General features: G+C 43.9%; 1 protein-coding gene across 7 annotated transcripts in view; it reads left to right on the top strand.

Annotated features, from left to right (window-relative positions):
• GRIA4 (glutamate ionotropic receptor AMPA type subunit 4) overlaps positions 1-20438 on the top strand; it is a 299286-nt gene that overhangs the window by 244374 nt on the left and 34474 nt on the right. For all 7 annotated transcript variants that reach the window (XR_014469815.1, XM_083170043.1, XM_083170042.1 and 4 more), the window contains exons 10-12: positions 14377-14583; positions 17590-17960; positions 20118-20316. Coding sequence is in view for 6 of the 7 variants with exons in the window: in XM_083170043.1 (XP_083026169.1) it covers positions 14377-14583; positions 17590-17960; positions 20118-20316 (777 nt within the window). In the remaining variant the exon portion in view is untranslated. The remainder of the gene's footprint in view (positions 1-14376; positions 14584-17589; positions 17961-20117; positions 20317-20438) is intronic.

Here is a 20438-nt window from a genome sequence, read left to right as displayed (position 1 = left end):
CGACAGTCATTAGCCCGATGTCGGGATCCCGACTGGCAAGACCCAGACAGAAAGGTGAGCGCAACTAAGCCGCTTGCGGGCTCGCTGCGCTCGCCACACTGTTGGCACAGTGCCACCTATTCTATTCTCCCTCTATGGGGGTCGTGGACCCCCATGAGGGAAAAAAGCTGACGGCCGCCAGGAACCCGGCTGTCTGTGTTTTGACAGTCGGGATCCTGACATCAGGTAAATGCCTGTCGGGATCCCAACTGTCGGGACCCCGCCCGGCACCCCTCCAGAGGTGGGGGGGGGGGGCTGCAGTACAGTCCAGAATTAAAATAGGGAAGCCACATTAGCTGACACCCAAACCACTGCCACACCTTGCTAGCCGGGACTCAATGTCAGTTGGTGGGACTCTGTTATTTGAATTTTGAACTTTAGAAATTGCAGGAGAATCTCGATTTTCCGTGTAGTCCCCCGCACCCACGGAAGAGTAGGCAAATCTCCCGCATTTCATCCATTTCCTAGTGAAGCAGGTAGAATGGGGAGAAAGTCCCCAGAATTGTGGCGAGGGCAGAAGGGATGGTTCTGAGTGAAATGATTTGATGCATTTATCCCCACCCCTACCCACAAACTAGCAAATTGTTGATTTTTGGGGGGTTGGGAGCAGGATCTAATGACATGGCACCGCCTCCAAAGCATCCGCAGTGTCTCCTCTCCTAGCTTGTACCGGACAGAAAAATTAGTCAATATACCCTAGCCTCATCCTTCCACCCTTCACATTAGGATGACTGATTTGGTCACAGGACAGTTCCCTGAAATCGGGGCTGTACTGGAGAAAGTGGGATGCTAGGGACTTGTTACTTTAAGGCATTTCAGTAGTGAATAAATAGAAGGCAGTTAAGGTCGTTTTCAAAATCACAAAAATGTAAATGGGAAGTGCTCGCCCACCATCTGCTCCACACACATGTACGGATACATTCTTCTTTTGGGATATCCACCATTTGCATTCTCGTTCACTTGACGTCCCAGGCACAGCCCAGAAACACGCATCACTTTGCCTATCTGCCAGTCTGATTCATTGCAATAGCAGTTTTGTGCATGCGCTCGGGGTAACGCATGCGTTATTGGGGTTGTCAGCATTTTTTTTTGCGCCGCTGCAATATCATAGTCTTCCAACTACTTGAACATCACCATGGCCTATGAATTGCATTCATCTCAGAATCAGGCCCTCTGGGGTTTATTTACTAAGATGGGAGTCCTATCGAAGATGGGATGTTGCTATGGTTAACCAATCAGATCTATTTTTTTTTTTATTATGCACCTTCTACAAGATAATAGATACAATCTGATTGGTTGCCTATAGAAAAATCTTCAATAGAACTCCCATCTTAGTAAATAAACCCTTTGTGTCTACATTTGTGGGTGTGGCTTGATATGTGACAATTATCGCTCGAAAGTCCAGCCTAGGATTTTCCTTCCACCACCTGCGTCACTAACTGCGGCTGTATCAAACGAAAAATGCAGTAAAATTCCTTTTACAAGGGGTTTTGACGTATTTTCCAATATATCAAAGTTTTCTCCAGGGAGGGTAATGGCAGATTTTTCTGGTGTTACCCTAAGGAAGCCTAAGGGTTCTTTTCGCGTCTCATTGTGCTCCCCCCCCTGTACCCCCCCCCCCAGTCCTGCACCAGCCCCCCTTTTGCCAGCATCCTGGTGTGCCGCCCATACCATGTGACCTCCTCCCTAACAACCCCAACTTCCTCTTCTTCCGGCTGCAGGGAAGAGAAGAGGGAGCCCGAAGTCCCCGCATCCATCTGCAGCAGGAGGCTTCCGGGAGCAGGAGGTAAGAGAGACCCACAGGGACTCTCTCAGCCAACGCCGGCTACTTCACAAAGGGCAGCTCTTTTTGCAAGAGTTGCCCTTTGCCCTACTAACCGCATTTGTTAATACATATGCGATTAGTGTCATTGCAATACAGTTGCGAAGCAATTTCATAATGATCATACATCCTGGCCTAAGTGATTCTCTTTTTTGATGCTACTAAAATACTGTTCATTATTCTGAGTTTATTTAATGAGCTGTAGTTGGTCAAAATAGCACATTTTCAGTAACATGCGAAACACGATTAAAAAGCTGCAATTTGTCAAAAGCCACGTTGCATCAGTGATTTGTGACAAGTCGCACCTGATTAAACAAGCCCATTAGTCATCAAAATGCCGTTAAAATGCATATTTAAATACATGTCAATTTTGTGTGTTTGATTATTTTTATGACATGTTGCAGGTAAATGTGCTCATTTAAAAGCACTTTCTGACCCCCTAAACATTAGCAGCTACTTAGCACTCCTGTAAATAAAAGCTCCTTTGGTGGGGGAAAGGTTATTCCCTTCATATTACCCAAACTAAGGACAGGATGTGGGGCCTGATTCAAAGTTGATCGCTGATCAGCCAATTCGCATTAAATGACCGCGCATGCGTACGTATCTTAGTGCCGCCTGCAAAACCATGCCTTGTAAATGATTGCCCCTTTAAATGGCCGCTGGACTGGAATATTATTATTATTATTATTTTATTTATAAGGCGCCACAAGTGTTTCGCAGCGCAGTATAAAGGAACATTACAGGGAGACAAAGCTTGGCATAACATTGAATAAATAACAAAAATACAGTACAAATAAAGAGCGCCACAGTTCAATACACATTACAGCTTAAATGTAAGTATTGAGGACTCAATCAACATACAACTAGAGGCTTTAGGCCAATGATGGAGATGAGTATGCGGACAAAGATGGTCACTGAGTGTTGGAGTATAGGAGAGCTGTGAGTGACATGTGAAGAGAAGTGGGCTTTGACAACAGGAGGGAAGAGGGCCCTACTCGGAGGAGCTTACAATCTAGTAGGAAGGGGGGGAATACACAATGTAGTCCGGGGAAGGCACAATGTATAATACTATAGCACTAAATCTTCCATACACATCAGCCAGTGTCAAAAACTCAATAAGAACTCAATTTGCTATTTTATATTGTAAATGTTGTTTTCGAACAAGAAAGCATGAAATCTGCTGAACCAACCACTAATTTTGATTGGCAGGAGAGTGATTATTGGTGTACAGTAGTTTCTATAGAAGCAAACCAAGCACCTAATTTCATCTATGTTCCTCCTCTAACTGACTCTCTCTCATAGAGTAACAATGATTCAGTAGGAATGAGGAGTGGGTGTGGCTCGCAGGATTTCCCTTGTATGCCAGTGGGCCAGTCTGACCATGGCCAACCTCCTTTTTTTCATGTTTCTTATTCCCAGGTGGCAGGGACGGTTCTACCATTAGGCAGCTGCCTAGGGCCCCGGGATCTGTAGGGCGTCACCATGTCTGCCTATCAAAAAATCAAGGATGTCTATGATGATCCTTGTTGTACTTGATGCAGGTGGCTGCTGTGGAACCTCTAAGACCTCACCTCCATACTTTCCCTTGAGGCATACTTCCCTACTTTGCTGCTCCCTCCTCCTAGTATTCTGTTATGGGTCGCAAAGGGAGGCCTCCAGGGAAAGGGACTTGCTTTGGATCCTTTTGATAATATTCCAAGATGGCAAACATGAAATAATTAGTTCCGGACCTTCTTCATCAGGTTTTTTCCCGTTATTTTTTCTATCCAGTTCTGGCCATATTTATGCTACATCCATTTTTAATATTTTATTGTGATTTTATTATTGTTATTTCATTGGACACAATGTGTACCCATTTGTATATGTTTCCTGATTGGATTAAAAACTTTATTTTTACTATGAAATTGTGAAGTTATCCAATTCTGGAGGAAAAGATGCCATAATGTGTTTTTGCCAACTGTGTTGACCGATAGTAGTGGTACGCCCACCATCTATTGAAGTAAATGTATTTTCTATATAAGTGGTGGAAGATAAAGAAACCCTTATGTGTGCATTCCCATATATTTTCTTGTGAGTGCGGGTATGCATCATTAACATCATTGTAAAGAAACCTTGATGCGATTACTTACACATAATTAATTGTGAGTTTGGGTACGCGAGATCACTTTAATTTCTGTGAGAAAGCTACATCTGTATGTGATCCCATTATTTAACAACTGACCCCTAGTGGTGAAGGTCTTTCAATCAACACCTGATTCCTTTCCTCCTACAAAGAGACCACTTGGGAACTTTTAATACTACAGTATCTTGTTGTAGAATTTACTACACATTGGGGTTTTTTTTGTTTGTATTATCATTGTTTTACATGTTTGCCATCTTGGAATATTATCAAGAGGATTAGTCTGCAACCCAGTGTGCATTTCTATCTCCAGGGAAGTAACACTATAGAGCTATCTACTGTCTGATCATTATTCTCTGTTTTATTTGCATTCTGTCTATAAAGTTAGGGGAAACCATAAAAGTGATTAGATAGATCAGAGGAACACGATCCCCTTCTGTTTCCCCACATATTTTATAATTGGAAGCCCCAAGCACTGATTTTGCCTGTTTCATTGGCCATAAATAATTTGAATTGGATCTGGACCACCAACCTGAGACACCCCTGCAAGTGCTCCGAGGCACCCCAGGGAGCCTAGGCGCACAGTTTGGGAACCACTGAGATAGATCATTCGCTGCTTTTCGGCACCTGATTTTGCTTTGCTTCTACCCATTTGTATAAAGCACTGGACTTGCCCGCCTTCCTGGGGAGCTTGGAGGACCCCCTGGTTTTTGGAAGCCTCCCTTCCATTCCGGAGTGTTGGGCAAGTTTGGAAAGTGGGTATTGGTGGCAGTATGGTTGAAGTTTTGCCTAGGGAAGCCTCACACCGAACCTGCCAGATGGAATGTTGCAAAGGGAGAGTTCTATAGGGGATTTGGGTGGATTAGTCCATTTGTTACTTGTGTGGCTTAAATGCCCAAAAATGTAATTATCTATGTGCCTAATACTTTGATTTGTGCTACACTGAGAAATAATTGGACAATTATCATGTTGGCAAAGGCTTTTTCACCATGCTGCGTGCCTTAATTGTAACCTTAGCATATTTCAAGTGCAGCTGAATGCAGTTATTAGATTATTGAGAACTGGTATAAACTACATTTCCTATGGAAACTGTGTTCGGTATGCATTTAGGTGCTCCGCAAAGCCATGTCAATAAATAGACTCAGATTGCTGAACATTAAATATTCATATGGCTAGGCACAGCAGCTGCATTATCTATCCTCTGTTCTGGGGATTCAGATCCCCATGAACTCAGTCGCGTGGGCCACCCGTAGCTGATGGCACGCGGAGTGTCAGTGTAAGATGAAAACGATCTGCAGTCAGCTAACCTTTCTATACTCTCTGCTTGGGAACTGCATCTAGGATCTAACGCGGCTAGGTGGGGGTCCAGCAGTGAAAATGGAAAAATATCTAAAGGTCACAAAAGGTGAATGAATCTTTCTGAGGAGTGTCTCGAAATAAACTGTTCTGCCATTAAACACATTTACTTGGCAGAAAAGTTTTCCCTGTAATTGGTCGTGTCATAGCTGGGATTTGTCAATCAAAGGGAACTGAAGTGACCCAATCCTAAATTTTATATTTCCTAATAGCTTTTTATTGTCTTCGCACCCACAGTCTTGGGATTTAATCATTTATGTAGTGTTAACATAGGTTTATTTTATATGGAGAGGATGACATGGGCAACGGTAATCTACAGGGCTTTGAGCATACCTCCCAACTGTCGCGATTTTCACGGGACTGCCCTTCGTCCCGCCCAGCGCTGGCAGTGGGAGTCCCCCTTGCCTGGCCTGCTCTCCTGAGCAGTTCAGCGGGGAACAGATGCTGTGCGAATGCGCACAGTGTCTATTCCCAGAGTAAGAGGGGGCTGGGGGCATGACCAGCAGCTCACAGGGCCAAATCTGGACGCAGTGGTGGAACCTGTGAGTGGTTGGCCCAGGTGCAAAAATATAATATGTGCCCCTCTCCTCCACTCCAACACAAGTTTACCATATGCCAGACAGCAGTGGCAGTGGGCCCATTAGTTTTCAGGGGTCCCGGTGTAATGCTCCTTTTGCACCAATGGTAGTTCTGCCTATACATAGACGGCACCACTCTGCCCCTTCTGATTAACTGAATGAATATGTCGTCTACAGGGTTCTGGAGTAATAACTACTTGTTCCGCCCACATTTAGTACCTCTAGCTGTTTATTGCTAATGCTTATACATGTGTTTTTACCTTCATTATACATTAGAGTAGTCATATATATGGTCCTCCCCCTTAAATTGAGCCCTCTGACACATATCCTCTAAACCTGATCAATCCTTGTATTACCGCATATAACTTCCTCTTGTACTATAGCTCCTGTATCTTACCTCTTTCTTATCCCCTCTCTAACATACGAGAGGATGTGTATGTTTACACATCCCCCTCGCATGCGGCCGAACGGAAGATAAATAATTCGATGGTGAGCCAATGATTTCTCCGGCCTGGACCGGACTGACTTTTCTAGCGCCCGCTGTCTTCCGAATTTAGGGCATCGCCACACCTGCATCTGCAGGAGTACGCTCAGAGTTTTCATGGGAACACCCATAAAACGCTGGGTGTGCTCCTGCTTCTTGCCCCCTTCCTACCCCTCCTGGAGCAAACGGATACCGGGATTTGTACATGTGCAAACCCTCAACATCGGGGACAAATTTGACTCTGTAACGTTTGTCTGTATCATGAATGTATTATTCAAAATGTTAGATTACTGATTTCACAATTATAGAAATGGGCACAGGGCTGCCCAGAATTTACAACAAATTTAAAAAAAAAATTAATTTAGGGTAGAGTAACACAGACATTTTCCAATCCATGTAGTAGCCTTTTCAGCATTTTGGTTCTAGATCTGTCATCGAAATGTCCACAAATCTTATTTCTCTTTTTTTCTGACAAAAGGTTAGAAATGAAAACAAGATTAACAGTAGCTTCCTGGACATATCTTCAGATGCTTAGGGGGAAATTTACTAAGAGTTCTACATATTTCAAATGGGATGTAGCTATGGATAACCAATCAAATGCTATCTATTATCTTCTAGAAGCTAATTAAATAAGAAGTAGATTGTGATTGGTTGCCTCTTTATTAAGTTCAGAAATGATTGAGTGTTTTTTTTTTCCTCTTTTTTTATGTTTTTGCAAAAAGTTATAACAATTAAAAATTAGGCAATAGCAGTTGGGGAAATCTGTAAATCAAAATGACAGACCCCCACATTTTAGAAATGTTAAATTTGCACACACACCCAAAAAGGGGGAGGGGGCTCACTGCAGTGACAACCTTATCCAAATACAATAGTGCCCCTTGCACCACATTATGCCCCACATTATAATGCCCCATACATAATATTATGCCCCACACAGTATAGCCCCTTACAACATATTATGCTCCCACAGTAATGCCCTTACACCATATTATACTCCTGCAGTTAGACTATGCTCCTGTCACCATATTATGCCCCACAACATAATACTACCCCTAATTATTCCACAATATCCGCTCATTATTCACTACCGTTGGTCCAGCCCTTCCAAGGACTGCCTGCCTCCTTCATTGAGCTACAGTATTAATTGGCAGGTAACAGTAACTTTGTGGGTTAGGGCAGGTTAGGGTTAGTTTGTAGTAGGGGGAGGCTAGGGTCCGTAAGAGGGGGAGGGTTAAGGTTAGTTTGTGGAATGGAGAGGTTAGGGTTAGTGTGTGGGAGGAGGAGGTTAACGTTAGTTTGTAGGAAGGGCAGGTTAGAGTTAGTTTGGGGGAGGGATAGGGTTAGTTTGTGGGTGGGAGAGGTTAGGGTTAGGATACAGGAGGGGTGGATAGGTAGAAAATATTTACTTGTATGTGTCAGTCTTCTGACTCTCTGGATCCTGACTGCTGGAAATGTCCTACCCAACCCGGGACCACTGTACCAGTAATTACTTTATTAAATCCTTAAAAAAAAAACACTATACTACAATCCAATAAGAAAATATGTGCTATGGGATAGTATAAGTGTACCCAAAATATATAAACAGCGTATCTGAGAAAGTAGCAACCATCTGATTTTGAAAGGATTTCCAATTACCACTTCCACTAAAGAAATGGAGCCACATATACAGATGGAGCCGTGGACATTGTTATTACCGGTGCGCCAAGATGACCTGTGCCGGCGCCTACCTCCGGGACAGGATGCGCGAGCATCTCATTCGTGGTGCGTCAAGCCGGGAGCCAGAAAGATGACCTCGGCTCCATCTGTATGTACTGTAAATGTGTGTGTATAAATATATATATATATAGAGAGAGAGAGAGAGAGAGAGAGAGAGAGAGAGAGAGAGAGAGAAAGAAAGGTAGATATATTTTGTTTTTTTCCTCGCATTTTGAGGGTATATAGATGTTTGGAGTAAATATGTATTGCGAATGTGTATAATATAGGTATATTAGGAATAAGTATAAAGCATCTTCTCCCTGTCTCTCTCTCTCTCTCTCCCCCTCTCTCTCTCTCTCTCTCTCTCCCCCTCTCTCTCTCTCCATCCCCTGACATACCCAGCATGTATAGGCTATCGGGAGTCAATGGCAAGGAGAAGGAATGAATTCTGTGTTGCCTTGGAGATACACAGAGCCGAGTTCACTATTTCTCATCTGTATTCTCAGCTGAACAGGTTAAATAGGAGTGAATGCTAAGCCCTTCATGCCTGCTAATTTAATTCCCTATATTGCCATTCCAGTAATACAGACACGAATGTGCCTTTCACGCTCTGTATTCCTCCTACATAGCAAACCTAAGGATCTAAGTCATGCAGAAAGTTCATGCCTGCGTTGTGTCTCTGTATCTGCCTTTGCTATCTGCATTTTCTATGGCACTTTGGGAAGCGTCCATCGGTTTATACCAGATGTTCGTATTATAGAGACAGAGCCGGGAACTGGCCGATCCAACACATGAAGCCAATGTGCCATATTGTAAGGAACTTCACATGATCACCTACAGATGGCGCTGCCTCACTCATCTTTGCATCATTTACAGTATGAGAAACCCAATATCAATATTAATGATAGAACTGGTCATATGGATATAAATGGAAAAAAAAACTGACGGCGATACAATAGCTTGCTCATGAGCTTACATCCCCACCAACGTTTAGAATAAACATACCTTCGCAGGATCGTGTACGGGGACAAGATCATTCACTCACCGCTGACCATCAAATGATTTTTCCCCTGTTCTCAAATATAAGTCAGTCTTGACTGACCTATATTTGCGGCGCCCGACCCGGGAACGCCTGCGTTCACATGGGGATGCCCAGCATTTTCCTGGTCGCACCCACAGTTTTTGTGGGCACGCTCAGGAAACGCTGAGTGTCCCCATGCGACAGTCCCCTGCCTACTTCACCCCACCACCACCCACACCCCCACCCCCAGTGCGAACACTTTGACGACTGTGCCTCTTCTAGCGTCCTTAAAAACAGTCTGCTATTAGGGGCAGCCATTTTGTGAGGGTCATTTTTCATTAGGAGGTGTTCGAGGAGCGCCGAACCACGGTGTAGACCAGATCTGCGGGTCCCTGCCAAGAATGCGGTGGCAGCAAGCGGCATGCAGAGGGGTAAGGGGGGGGGTTACCTTTACTTGGGCTGGGGGGGATGGCACGGTGCTGCTGAAATCTGTGGGTGGGGGGGGCGGTGCAAATTTCCTAGTTACGCCACTGAGGTCAACGGGAAAAGGTTGACATGCAATAAGTCAATAGACAAAAATACATCATGCACTAGTTTTTTAAAGTGCATTTGCAATCAGCGATTATACCTCCCTCTCAGCCTCTGGTGTAAATAGATCTAGTTTAGGCTCAGACTGAGATCTGCAGTATCTGTTAATAACTAGCTGCCCATCTCTGCAGTTCCAGGCTTTCTTCTCGCAAGCAATATTTTAAAGGGCATGTATAGATGAATAATTTAATACAAGAATCCACATTGGGATGTTCTGAGTATCACCCAGTCCTGTGAGCAAGTATTACTATCTAACTCAGAACCGATTCTCCCGGATACCAGGCTGCCTCTGCTTGCATGTTTTACAAAAGCTGTAACGTTACCCACAAGTAATGTCTACTCCAGGGTATAAGATGTGTTCCCGTACTAGTAAGAGGAAAGTCACCCAATTCTCACACATCTGCTGCATATACAAGAACTACGGCAAGCAATGTTCTGTAGCAGCTAAAGTGCTGTGGGTGGGTGGTGGTCTGTCCTAATCATATTACTGGACAGCACGCTATGTCTGTACACCTATTTAATATCAGGGGGACATCCAGTGGCTCTTTAAGGGATCTAACCCTCTCCAACTAACCCTCCCTAGCCTAATGCTATGTACACATGGTGAGATTTGACATATAATTTTGACTAAATAGTCAAAATCGCATGCCGATTGAATGCAGATCACACAGGTTTTTACCTTGCGATCCCGATCGTGCTCCCGTGACAGCACAGATCGAAACCCAGATAGACAGGGCAGCAATGACTATATAGTGCAAATCTAATGTTGATAGCATTAATTGTATGTAAATAGTACAGAGTTTGCAAAGATTGCATAGCACTCGCATCTTAAGTCGAATAGCAAGGGAATCTCACCGTGTGTACACACCATTACCCTAACCCTATCCCCCCAGCAGCCTAACCCTGCCCCCCCCCCCCCCCCCACACCCCCACAGCCTGACCCTTTCCCTCCCGCTAGTGTCTAACCCTAATCCACGTACTTCGCCACCTAAACATTAACCCTTTCTCCCACAGCCTAACCCTTTGCAAATTTCTCCATTGTGAGACGAATAAAGGAATTCTATCTCCCCCTACTACATGCTTAAACCTAACCCTTTCGCTAATTTCTCCAAAGTTCATCAAAACTTTCTAGACAGCACTCAGGGCCAAGTGTATTAAGCCTTAAAAAGTGATAATGTGGAGTGTGATAAAGAGAGAGAAAGTATGAGCCAATCAGCCCACAACTGTCATGTTGAGACATGGCTGTTATGGGCTGACTGGCTGGTCATTTATCACTATTTATTGCTAGTTAACCCCTTCAGTGGTGGGGGTTTTTTTGGGAGCGCTTCCCAGTGTGCTAGTTTTTTATGGGGAGCGCTCCCTTAAAAAAAAAACACAACTGCCTACCTGTTCCGGGCAGCGCCACTGCACTGTCAATCAGCAGCTGCCCGGACCCCGTCCCTGTCCCCGGCAACCGGCTTGTCATAAGCCGGCACCGGGGACTTTAATACAAAACCCGGAGGGGAGGAGGGAGGAGGAGGCGCCACAGAGGGGAGGGAGCCGGGCAGCGCTGAAGCTGCCTGAGTTCAGTGATTGAACTCAGCAGCGCTGCCCAGCTGTAAACAGTGGCAATCCCGAGAATTTTCCGGGCTTGCCAGACTGGGCACTAAGCCACAGCCCGGAAAATTCTCAGGATTGCCACTGAAGCGGTTAATGCTTAATACATTTGGCCCCAAGTGTCAGGCGCCTGGTTTCACTCTCATTTCCCAGAAGTAACATCTAGATAATACATACCCAGGTTTCTTTTTCGGCGACTATACAAATACATCTAGTAGTTTTTGTGTGATGCTGGAAAGACCAGACAAACAGACAAAAGAAACTGACAACTTTATTATATATAAAGATAGGACAGAACACTCCAGTGTGCATTAGAGGTCTGATTTTATTAGGGTTCCATAGAGGTAGAGAAAATGCTTTTAAAAACAAGGAGGCATGCTAGGGAATTGATGTATTGGTGGCAGAGGTTGCATTTTTTAGACCATTACTAAAATTCAAAATGTAGTTACATTTTTTTATTTTCATGTGGATGTGTCCATCCCTGTGGTGGTTGTCACACATTTATTTTCAGTGTCTTAAAATACAAAAAAAAAAATCAGATGAGTGTATTATAAATGATATTATTGATCCAGACCAGGCAGCTACAGTAGTGAATGTAGCAGGATGCTTGGGATCAAAGGATCTTGTGCCAGTGGTAGGTGTAATGTTATAGGCCCTGGTACAATATGGGGGGGGGGGATTATAGATTGCATTCACACTGTGGAAATGGTGTGACTTTCTCATTCAGTTGTCCTATAGATCCAGTCCTGACTCATTTAATAGAATTATTATTTGACTTCTCCGGAACTGTAGCACTGAATTATATGCCTGTGTTCCATTGATACGCTGATATACAGCAAGCCATTTACATCGCTTGATTAAATGAGTTCAGTTTAATTTAGTTAAATTGTCAATGAAACGTTTCGGAAACTATTATTCAGATGGAATGACGTCTACCGCATGATCATGAATACCATTAGCTTAAAATTAATTTGACAGTTTAACTCTTCTACGGGCAAAGGTTTCTTAGTACATGAAAGGTTAAACTCTCAGACACCAGCTCCCAAGGTGCAAGCACTGAAAAACCAGTTCTCAATCTCATGTACCAGGTAAGGACCGGACTGTTCAGATAATCTCTTCTGGATACAACATACTAACTGCTTCAGTCGAGCCAGTTGTTCTGAGCAATGGCCTTACTGACATTACATATTGCCATTAAAAAATATCTAAATATATAATATGAGCTGCCACACTTTCATCCTTTAATTATTGACTACAGAGGAAGGATGTGCCGTAACCCACAGCAACTAGTGCATGTTTGTCAATATGGGGTAAGTGTACCGGATGCGCTGACATTATACATGTCTTCAACCCCAGCCCCCCACCTACTTCATTACGGAAGGAGTCGGCAATGGTGGATTACTCATTCATTAGTCTAGAAGAGCTCAGGACTCTACCGGACATGCTAGGAAAATAGGCAAGTATGGTCTAGTGTAGGAAAACCAATCAAAGCTATTATCTATTTGGTTGCTATGGGTTACTTGCACTCATTTTTTTTAGCTTGTCTCCCAACTGTAATAACTGTGACACTGCAAACAAACAAACAAAAAAAAAATAGTAAAAATAAAAAGTAATGTGTAATACGCTTTCTGTTTTTTTTTTCTTTGTTTTTTTTTATGATAAATGTGCAATTGTTGGTTTCATATCCATCTTTTTTACTCTTTGTAGTTCTTGTTAAAATGTACTGTATGTGTATTTTGTTGTTGTACAATAAAGATACTGTTATAACATAAACACGGTGTTCCTTTTTTGTTACTACTTTTTAATGTATACGATGTTATCATTACATTTATGTGTTTGTTAAAGAAGTTTTATGTTGTTTAGATTTACATTGGTTGAAATGCTCTGCATTTTAAGTGGTATTTCTACTTTTAGCCCCTTTACTTAATCCGTAACTCTTATTCCCCATAAAACTTTGTATGTTCCTGTATTTTCCAGCTACGGGCACCAACAAGCAGTTGTTACACTGTTATTTGTCATAGGGATACCCATTGTAGCCATTAAGGCAGAACCTAATCCCAGCCTCACCTAACTCTAGCTACATCATTAACATAATATCAGGTGGTATTAACCGTTTGAATAGCAGCGTTGCCGTCAGAGATGTGCAAAATATCAGCTTAAAATGCCAGCCTTGCTCACATTGACTGTTTTTTTTTTATGGGGGGGGGGGGACACAACGCAATATTTAACGAAAAATTAATTAATTGACTTCAGATCATTTGCTGGCAATAACTAAAGGGATTCATGTTCCTCCACTACGGCCCTGGCATTTTTAGCGGATATTTTGCACATCTCCCACAGCAACGTTGGCACTAATAGGGGGGTATTCAATGTCAGCCGTGCCCGTTCTCGCTTTGCTCGACTTGGTCGGGATTCAATGTCCCGGCCGATGAGCAGCGAGAAAGGGGTGTGGCCGTGAGCTGAGGACGGAAATAGACCAGCTCTGGCCGGGAGCTCGCCTATTTCTGGCTTTTCTCGGCAGAACGAGCCCGACAGCTTGTGATGTCGGGCTCGTTCTGCCGAGAACCCCTGTTCAATGCTGTCGGGGAAGACAGCATTGAATAGGGCCCCGCAGCCATCTCCCCCGTTGGGAGATGGCTGCGGGAGCACGATTAACATTGAATACCCCCCAAAGAGTTGAATACCTACTATGCTTGTTTTTACTATGGATTTATGGAGCGTGTCCATACTTCTTCCCTATCAGTCCAGTAACTAGTTACATCTACCTATTGTTAGCTGTATCTTAAATAGTAAGCAACCAAGGAGTGCTCCAGCATCTTGTAGACTCGTTATATGGCCAAGAGGTCTATGGATTAAGTTGGCTGAAATTAAAAATACTCTTTACACATGTAACCAGTGTCAAAAATTCAAGTTAAGAGTTGTATGTAATATAACTTGGTATATTTAGAAATACATAGGATATTGTCACCTACGCTCACTGTCTACACATCTTGTATATCTGTATGCAAACTGGAGGTGCCTCCGCTTCAACTCATCCTTCGTATGTTTCTCTCTTAAGTCTTCCTCTTTTCATTATAGGAATCTCCTTATGTAATGTACAAGAAAAACCATGAGCTTTTTGAAGGAAATGACAAGTTTGAAGGATATTGTGTAGATCTGGCCTCAGAAATTGCAAAACATATTGGTATCAAGTATAAAATTGCTATTGTTCCTGATGGAAAATATGGAGCAAGGGATTCAGATACAAAAATATGGAATGGAATGGTGGGAGAGCTTGTGTATGGGGTAAGAGCAATACTAAATAATAATAATAATAATAATATACACTGCAATATGTTTTGAGGCTTGTTTAATTTTACTGTTGCTACTAGTTTAATCCAATGAAGTGTTAATATATGTTATTGAGAGTTATTGTGTGTCCGAGTCTTGTCCGATGGCTGTAGAATCACTTCCTACTGTAGGATCGGTTCTACAGCTGATGATCAGGACTCAGACACATGAAATCAGTAAGCAGCAGACTATATTACCCCTTCAATCAGGGCTGCCAATAGGAATTTTGGGGCCCGGGACTGATTTCCAGTATGAGCCCCTCCAGGCCCTCTTCCGCCCCCCCCCCCCCCCCCCCCCTCCCTTCACTTACCGTCCGACTCCTGCTGCAGGTCCTGAAGCACAGGCCAATCAGAGGTTGTGTACCGGCAGCCGCTCTGATTGGCTAACAGAACACAAGTTCTGATTTGCTCAAAAGCCGGTGCAGCAGCAGCATTTTAATTGGCCACCAGTGTCCTGCATTGAAGAAGCAGGCAGCACAGTGGAGGCAGTAGGGGGGGGGGGGGGGAGTTGGTTTGCAGTTGGCAAAATGAGACGGAACAGCTGTACCCGCAGCACCCCCCTGTTGGCGGCTCTGCCTCCAGTATATTAATTTGTTATGCTTGAAAACTGTCACATTGCAGCTAATGGTGTTGCTTGTGTGTTAACTCCCTATATAAATATCCCTGCTTGAGCACAGGTTGGTCAGTAGTACTAATTTAGGTACTTGTTTCCTAGCACGGCGGCACCGATGTCAATTGTATGACATCGGGTCGGAAAAATCGGTCGCATCGCATGCGACCAAATCGCATGCGATGCTATGCGACCAATTCGACCCGATTTTTAATTGTACAGCCACCCTGATGGCTGATTACAATGTTAAATGGCCCCCCCAGACACGATTTTTAATTGCTTACCCACCCTGATGGGTAATTACTATGTCAAATGCCCCCCCCCCCCCATTGTTAACGCCACACCACGATCAACGCCAACCCAAAGCGTGGCGAGAGCAGCGAGCCCGCGAGGGGCGGCGGCACGCGTCCTCCGACCTCTTCATACCCCCACTATCCACGTCGGCGTGGAGTTGATTTTATATAGTGTGGCGAGCGCAGCAAGCCACCGAGCCCGAAGCGTGGCGAGCGCAGCTCATTACTTCACACGTATTACGCGTCCCCTCGCGGGGCTCGCTGCGCTCACCACGCTTCGGGCTCAGTGGCTCGCTGCGCTCGCCACACTATATAAAATCAACTCCACGCCGACTTGGATAGTGGGGGTATGAAAAGGTCGGAGGACGCGTACCGCCGCCCCACGCGGGCTCGCTGCGCTCACCACGCTTCGGGTTGACGTTGATTGTGGCGTTGCGTTAACAATGGGGGGGCATTTGACATTAAAATTAACCATCAGGGTGGGTATACAATTAAAAATCGGGTCTGGGGGGCATTTAACATTGGATCCAATGTAAAATCGGGTCTGAGGGACCATTTAACATTGCGTCCAATGCAAAAATCGGGTCGGTCGCGTTGCATCGCATGCCATTATAATGGCATGCGATGTGACAGATTTTAATATTGTACAGAAACGTCTTTAAAGGCCGAAAATCGGGTCTGATCAAGTCCCATCGCATACCTTAAGTTATGATATGCGATGGGACCCGACGGGCGTCGTGCTAGGAAACAAGTACCCTAATTTAATTTATCTGTTGATAAATTATTGATTTAAAGCAAAGAAAATAATAATTGCACATTCACAATGACTACTGCTTTAATAAATGGCTTGTTCGTTTTATATTTGGAGTATGCTCCAACTGGGACTAGACTAGATCATTTTGATCTCTTTCAGAACACTTTGAACCAGTGGCATCCCTACCTGTTTGGACACCCTGGGCGGCAAGTTTGCCCAGTGCATCCACATGCTGGGCAAAGGAAACATGGCGTCATGGGTTGGGGGGGAGTGTCCTCACAGCCTAAAGTCCTGTTTTTATCAATGGGTGTGTCCGGGAGATGCAGGCTGCCCCCTGAGAGTGCATTGGCTACAGTGCTGGCTCCCACACAGGGATAGCATCAGGCTGCTACAGTAGAGCACCCAGTTACTGAACAGGAGTCAGCAGTGTGGTGCCCCCCTTCAAAGAGAGATGGTTGGGTCCGACCTGCACTCCCCTGGTGATGCCACTGCTTTCAACAAAGTTGAAGTTAATCATTATATGTATAGGTAAACTCCAGATGGATGAATTACAAGCATCCAATATGTCTTCCTGCCCACATCCTCATTTACAAATAACTAAAACACCACAAACACAATCATTATAATATGTATAGTCTATGCAAATGATATTAGATTGTATATAGTCTACACCAGTGGTTCTCAACATCAGCCCTTATGTTTAACTAACAGGTCATGTTTAAGAGATTTCTGTATGTGGATAATTACTGACCCAGCAATATAGATTTGCTAACCTGTGCTTCATTAAAGGCATCCACAAAACATAACGTGTTAGTGGTACTTGAAGATTGTAATTGAGAACCCCTGAACTATACAATCATTATATTATATAAAGACTACACAAACAATTTTAGATAGATAGATAGATAGATAGATAGATAGATAGGCACAATCATAATATATAGTACACAGGTTCACTAACTCGGTACTCAGGACCCGCACACAGTGCATGTTTTGCAGGTCTCCTCACAGAATCAAAAGTGAAAGAATTGTGTCACCTGTGGAACTTTTAAAATATGTCAATGAATAATGAATGCACCAGTGCACCTGCCGGGTGACCTGGAAAACCTGAACTGTGTGGGGTCCTCAGGACTGAGTTTGAGAACCTCTAATATAGTAAATAGTCTTCGCAAACAATCATATATATTATCTGTGCACACAGTCATCATATAACAGTCTTATCAAAGATCATTATAACTCTGAGATGAAGATTTCATTTGAATTGAGCATAACAAGATGCCTTGTCTTACACATTTTGTCTTACAGAAGGCAGAGATTGCAGTAGCCCCCTTGACTATCACTTTGGTGCGGGAAGAGGTCATTGATTTCTCGAAGCCTTTCATGAGCTTAGGAATTTCCATTATGATTAAAAAGCCACAAAAATCAAAACCAGGAGTCTTCTCATTTTTGGACCCTTTGGCTTATGAAATCTGGATGTGTATAGTTTTTGCTTACATTGGGGTCAGTGTAGTCCTATTCCTCGTCAGCCGATTTAGTCCTTATGAGTGGCATATGGAAGAACCGGAAGATGGGAAGGAAGGACCCAGTGACCAGCCTCCAAATGAATTTGGCATTTTTAACAGTCTCTGGTTTTCCCTTGGAGCCTTTATGCAGCAAGGATGTGATATATCCCCAAGGTTGGTATATCCAAATTATTTATTGTCAGCAGTACTGTGTATACAGTAGTTTAAGCAAGTTGAATATGTGTTACGTGAATGTTTCCTATAGCATAACATTTGAACTTTGATCAGGACAGGGGGTGTGGCCACCTCATAAAGGGGCGTGCCTATGCCATGGAGTCTAGCACTTAGTCCTCTCTGCAATATTTAGAGTAAGTGTAAGACTCCTATGTTAGTGTATAAGTGTAGAATCATGTTGTGGCATCTGTGGGGTTTCAAGATTTAGAATTTTGGCATCTTCAAATTTGGAATGGGAGGAGCTTGTGGCATGACCAAACTGTGGCCCCCCAGCTGTTGTGAAACTACACATCCCAGCATGCCTTGCCATAGTTTTAGCATTCTCTAACAGCAATGCTGTTAGTGAAAATGTTAAGCTATTTCAAGGGGACTAAGTATAAGGAACATACAGATATGTCCTCATACATCCTGTCGCAATACGCATCGCAGAGAGCTATGCCTGGTGTGAGTGTGCTAACAGGTCTCTTCCTTTGTGTTAGGCATCTTTTTTTGTTGAAAGTACAGTTTACACATATTATTACAGTATGTGAATAGGACACACAAGCTGCTTTTGCTGACTAAGAGGATATGCCATACATGCCTACCTTAAGTGTCTCCTCTTTGGGAGAGGAGACTCTCTGTAGCTTTTCTGGGGGACGGAGCTTGCCATCTTTAAGCCCCACCCCTATTCATGTAAATGCCCTGAAGTGCGGCGCTTCGGGAAGGGGGTGGCACTAAGGCCCTTATTCTGATCTCGGCGGTACGGCCCGCGTGCGGCCGTACCGCCGATGTTTTCACTCTGCACATGCGCAGAGGTCACTCTGCGCATGTGCAGGCGAAATCGCCGCACAAAAATTTTATACGCCGCAAAGGGGGCGTATAGGGGCGTGAGGGGCTTAATAGCCTCATTTCCCTATGCATACGCCCCGCGTTTCATGGGCGTTCCCATGCAAACGCGGGGCGTATGCATGGTAATGAGGCTATGACGCCAGTGATGGGGGCGGAAAGCTGACATCGCCGGATGTCAGCTCTCCGCCCCCATACAAGCTTTCACACGGACGATTGTCCGTGTGGTCTAAGCTTGCGTGAGCTGGTGGAGCGTGCGGCCCTGCCTTCGATGGTCGTCGACCATCGAATGCAGGGGGCAGCTCCCACCATGGTGGAGGCGTACGCCCCACCATTTTCATGCGGATCGCCAGCCGTCCGCGTACGGACGGCCGTGGCGATCCGTCTTGTAGGCGGGGATTGGTTTGTGCGGCCGGAGCAACGTATGCGGCTCCGGCCGCACAGATCAGAATAAGGGCCTAAATGATGCAATTTGCTAAATGCAGGAGGCTTGCCCACTCTTCTGGGGACTGGGAGGGAGACCCAATTTTCGGGACCCTCCCGGCCATTCCGGGAGGGTAGGTAAGTATTTGATATTCTGCATGCCTATATTCTGTGTGTGACTACAGCAGTATCTGCGTATGAAATAGAACACACAGTAGTGTATTGTTTAGTACGCAGATACAGCCACAGTGGTGCACAGAATATAGGCATGCTGCATATTTAAACAGCAAAACCTTCCTGTGTGCATCATTTTGCAAATAAGATGCCTTTTTAATGTCACACAAAAAGATGCTTGGCACTGTTGACTCGACCATGCCATGACATGACTAGAAGGGGGCATACACATGGGGCAATTAAAGACCCATTTCTAAGTGATCTGAGCGATATATCACTATCATTTAATATCAACTTTTAACCAATTAATGGTTGTGTTTTAATTACCACCAATTATTCAAATAATTAAATAAATTAGGCTTCTCTGCATAGCCATCCGATCACACCAGAAAACCCATAAAAATTGGGACTACTGAAGGGAATATAAACATTCAACAAGAAAGATTGGTCAGTGGATTCATCAAAATCAGATAAGAGATATTTTAAAAGTTTAAATAATTCCAAGGATAAATATCTAATATGATGCCTAACCATAGGAATGGGGAATGGTAGGCAGTGATGGCAGGCAGTGCATGTCTATTTTGTTGCCGTTATAACAAGAAATGTAACTGTAGAGAACCTAACTACAAAAAAAACATGGAAGCTGAAATTTTGTATTGACCCATTCATGTTTAGATCTCTCTCAGGTCGCATCGTTGGAGGTGTGTGGTGGTTCTTTACTCTCATTATTATATCATCTTACACGGCTAACTTGGCTGCTTTTTTAACCGTCGAGAGAATGGTATCACCAATAGAAAGTGCAGAGGACCTTGCCAAACAAACAGAGATTGCCTATGGAACACTCGATGCAGGTTCAACAAAAGAGTTCTTCAAAGTAAGTTGATGCTCAAAGGACAATATGATATGTTGTTAATGTTATGTTGCTTTATAGTTTATATTTATACTGTATCAGGTCATTACCATTACCAAAAAGGTCATGGTAAAATTTCTGTACAA

Source organism: Crinia signifera, chromosome 2, assembly GCF_055691185.1.
Source record: "Crinia signifera chromosome 2, ASM5569118v1, whole genome shotgun sequence".
Taxonomy (NCBI): domain Eukaryota; kingdom Metazoa; phylum Chordata; class Amphibia; order Anura; family Myobatrachidae; genus Crinia; species Crinia signifera.
The sequence above is the reverse complement of the archived record's forward strand: the minus strand, read 5'-3'. Positions and strand labels throughout refer to the sequence as shown.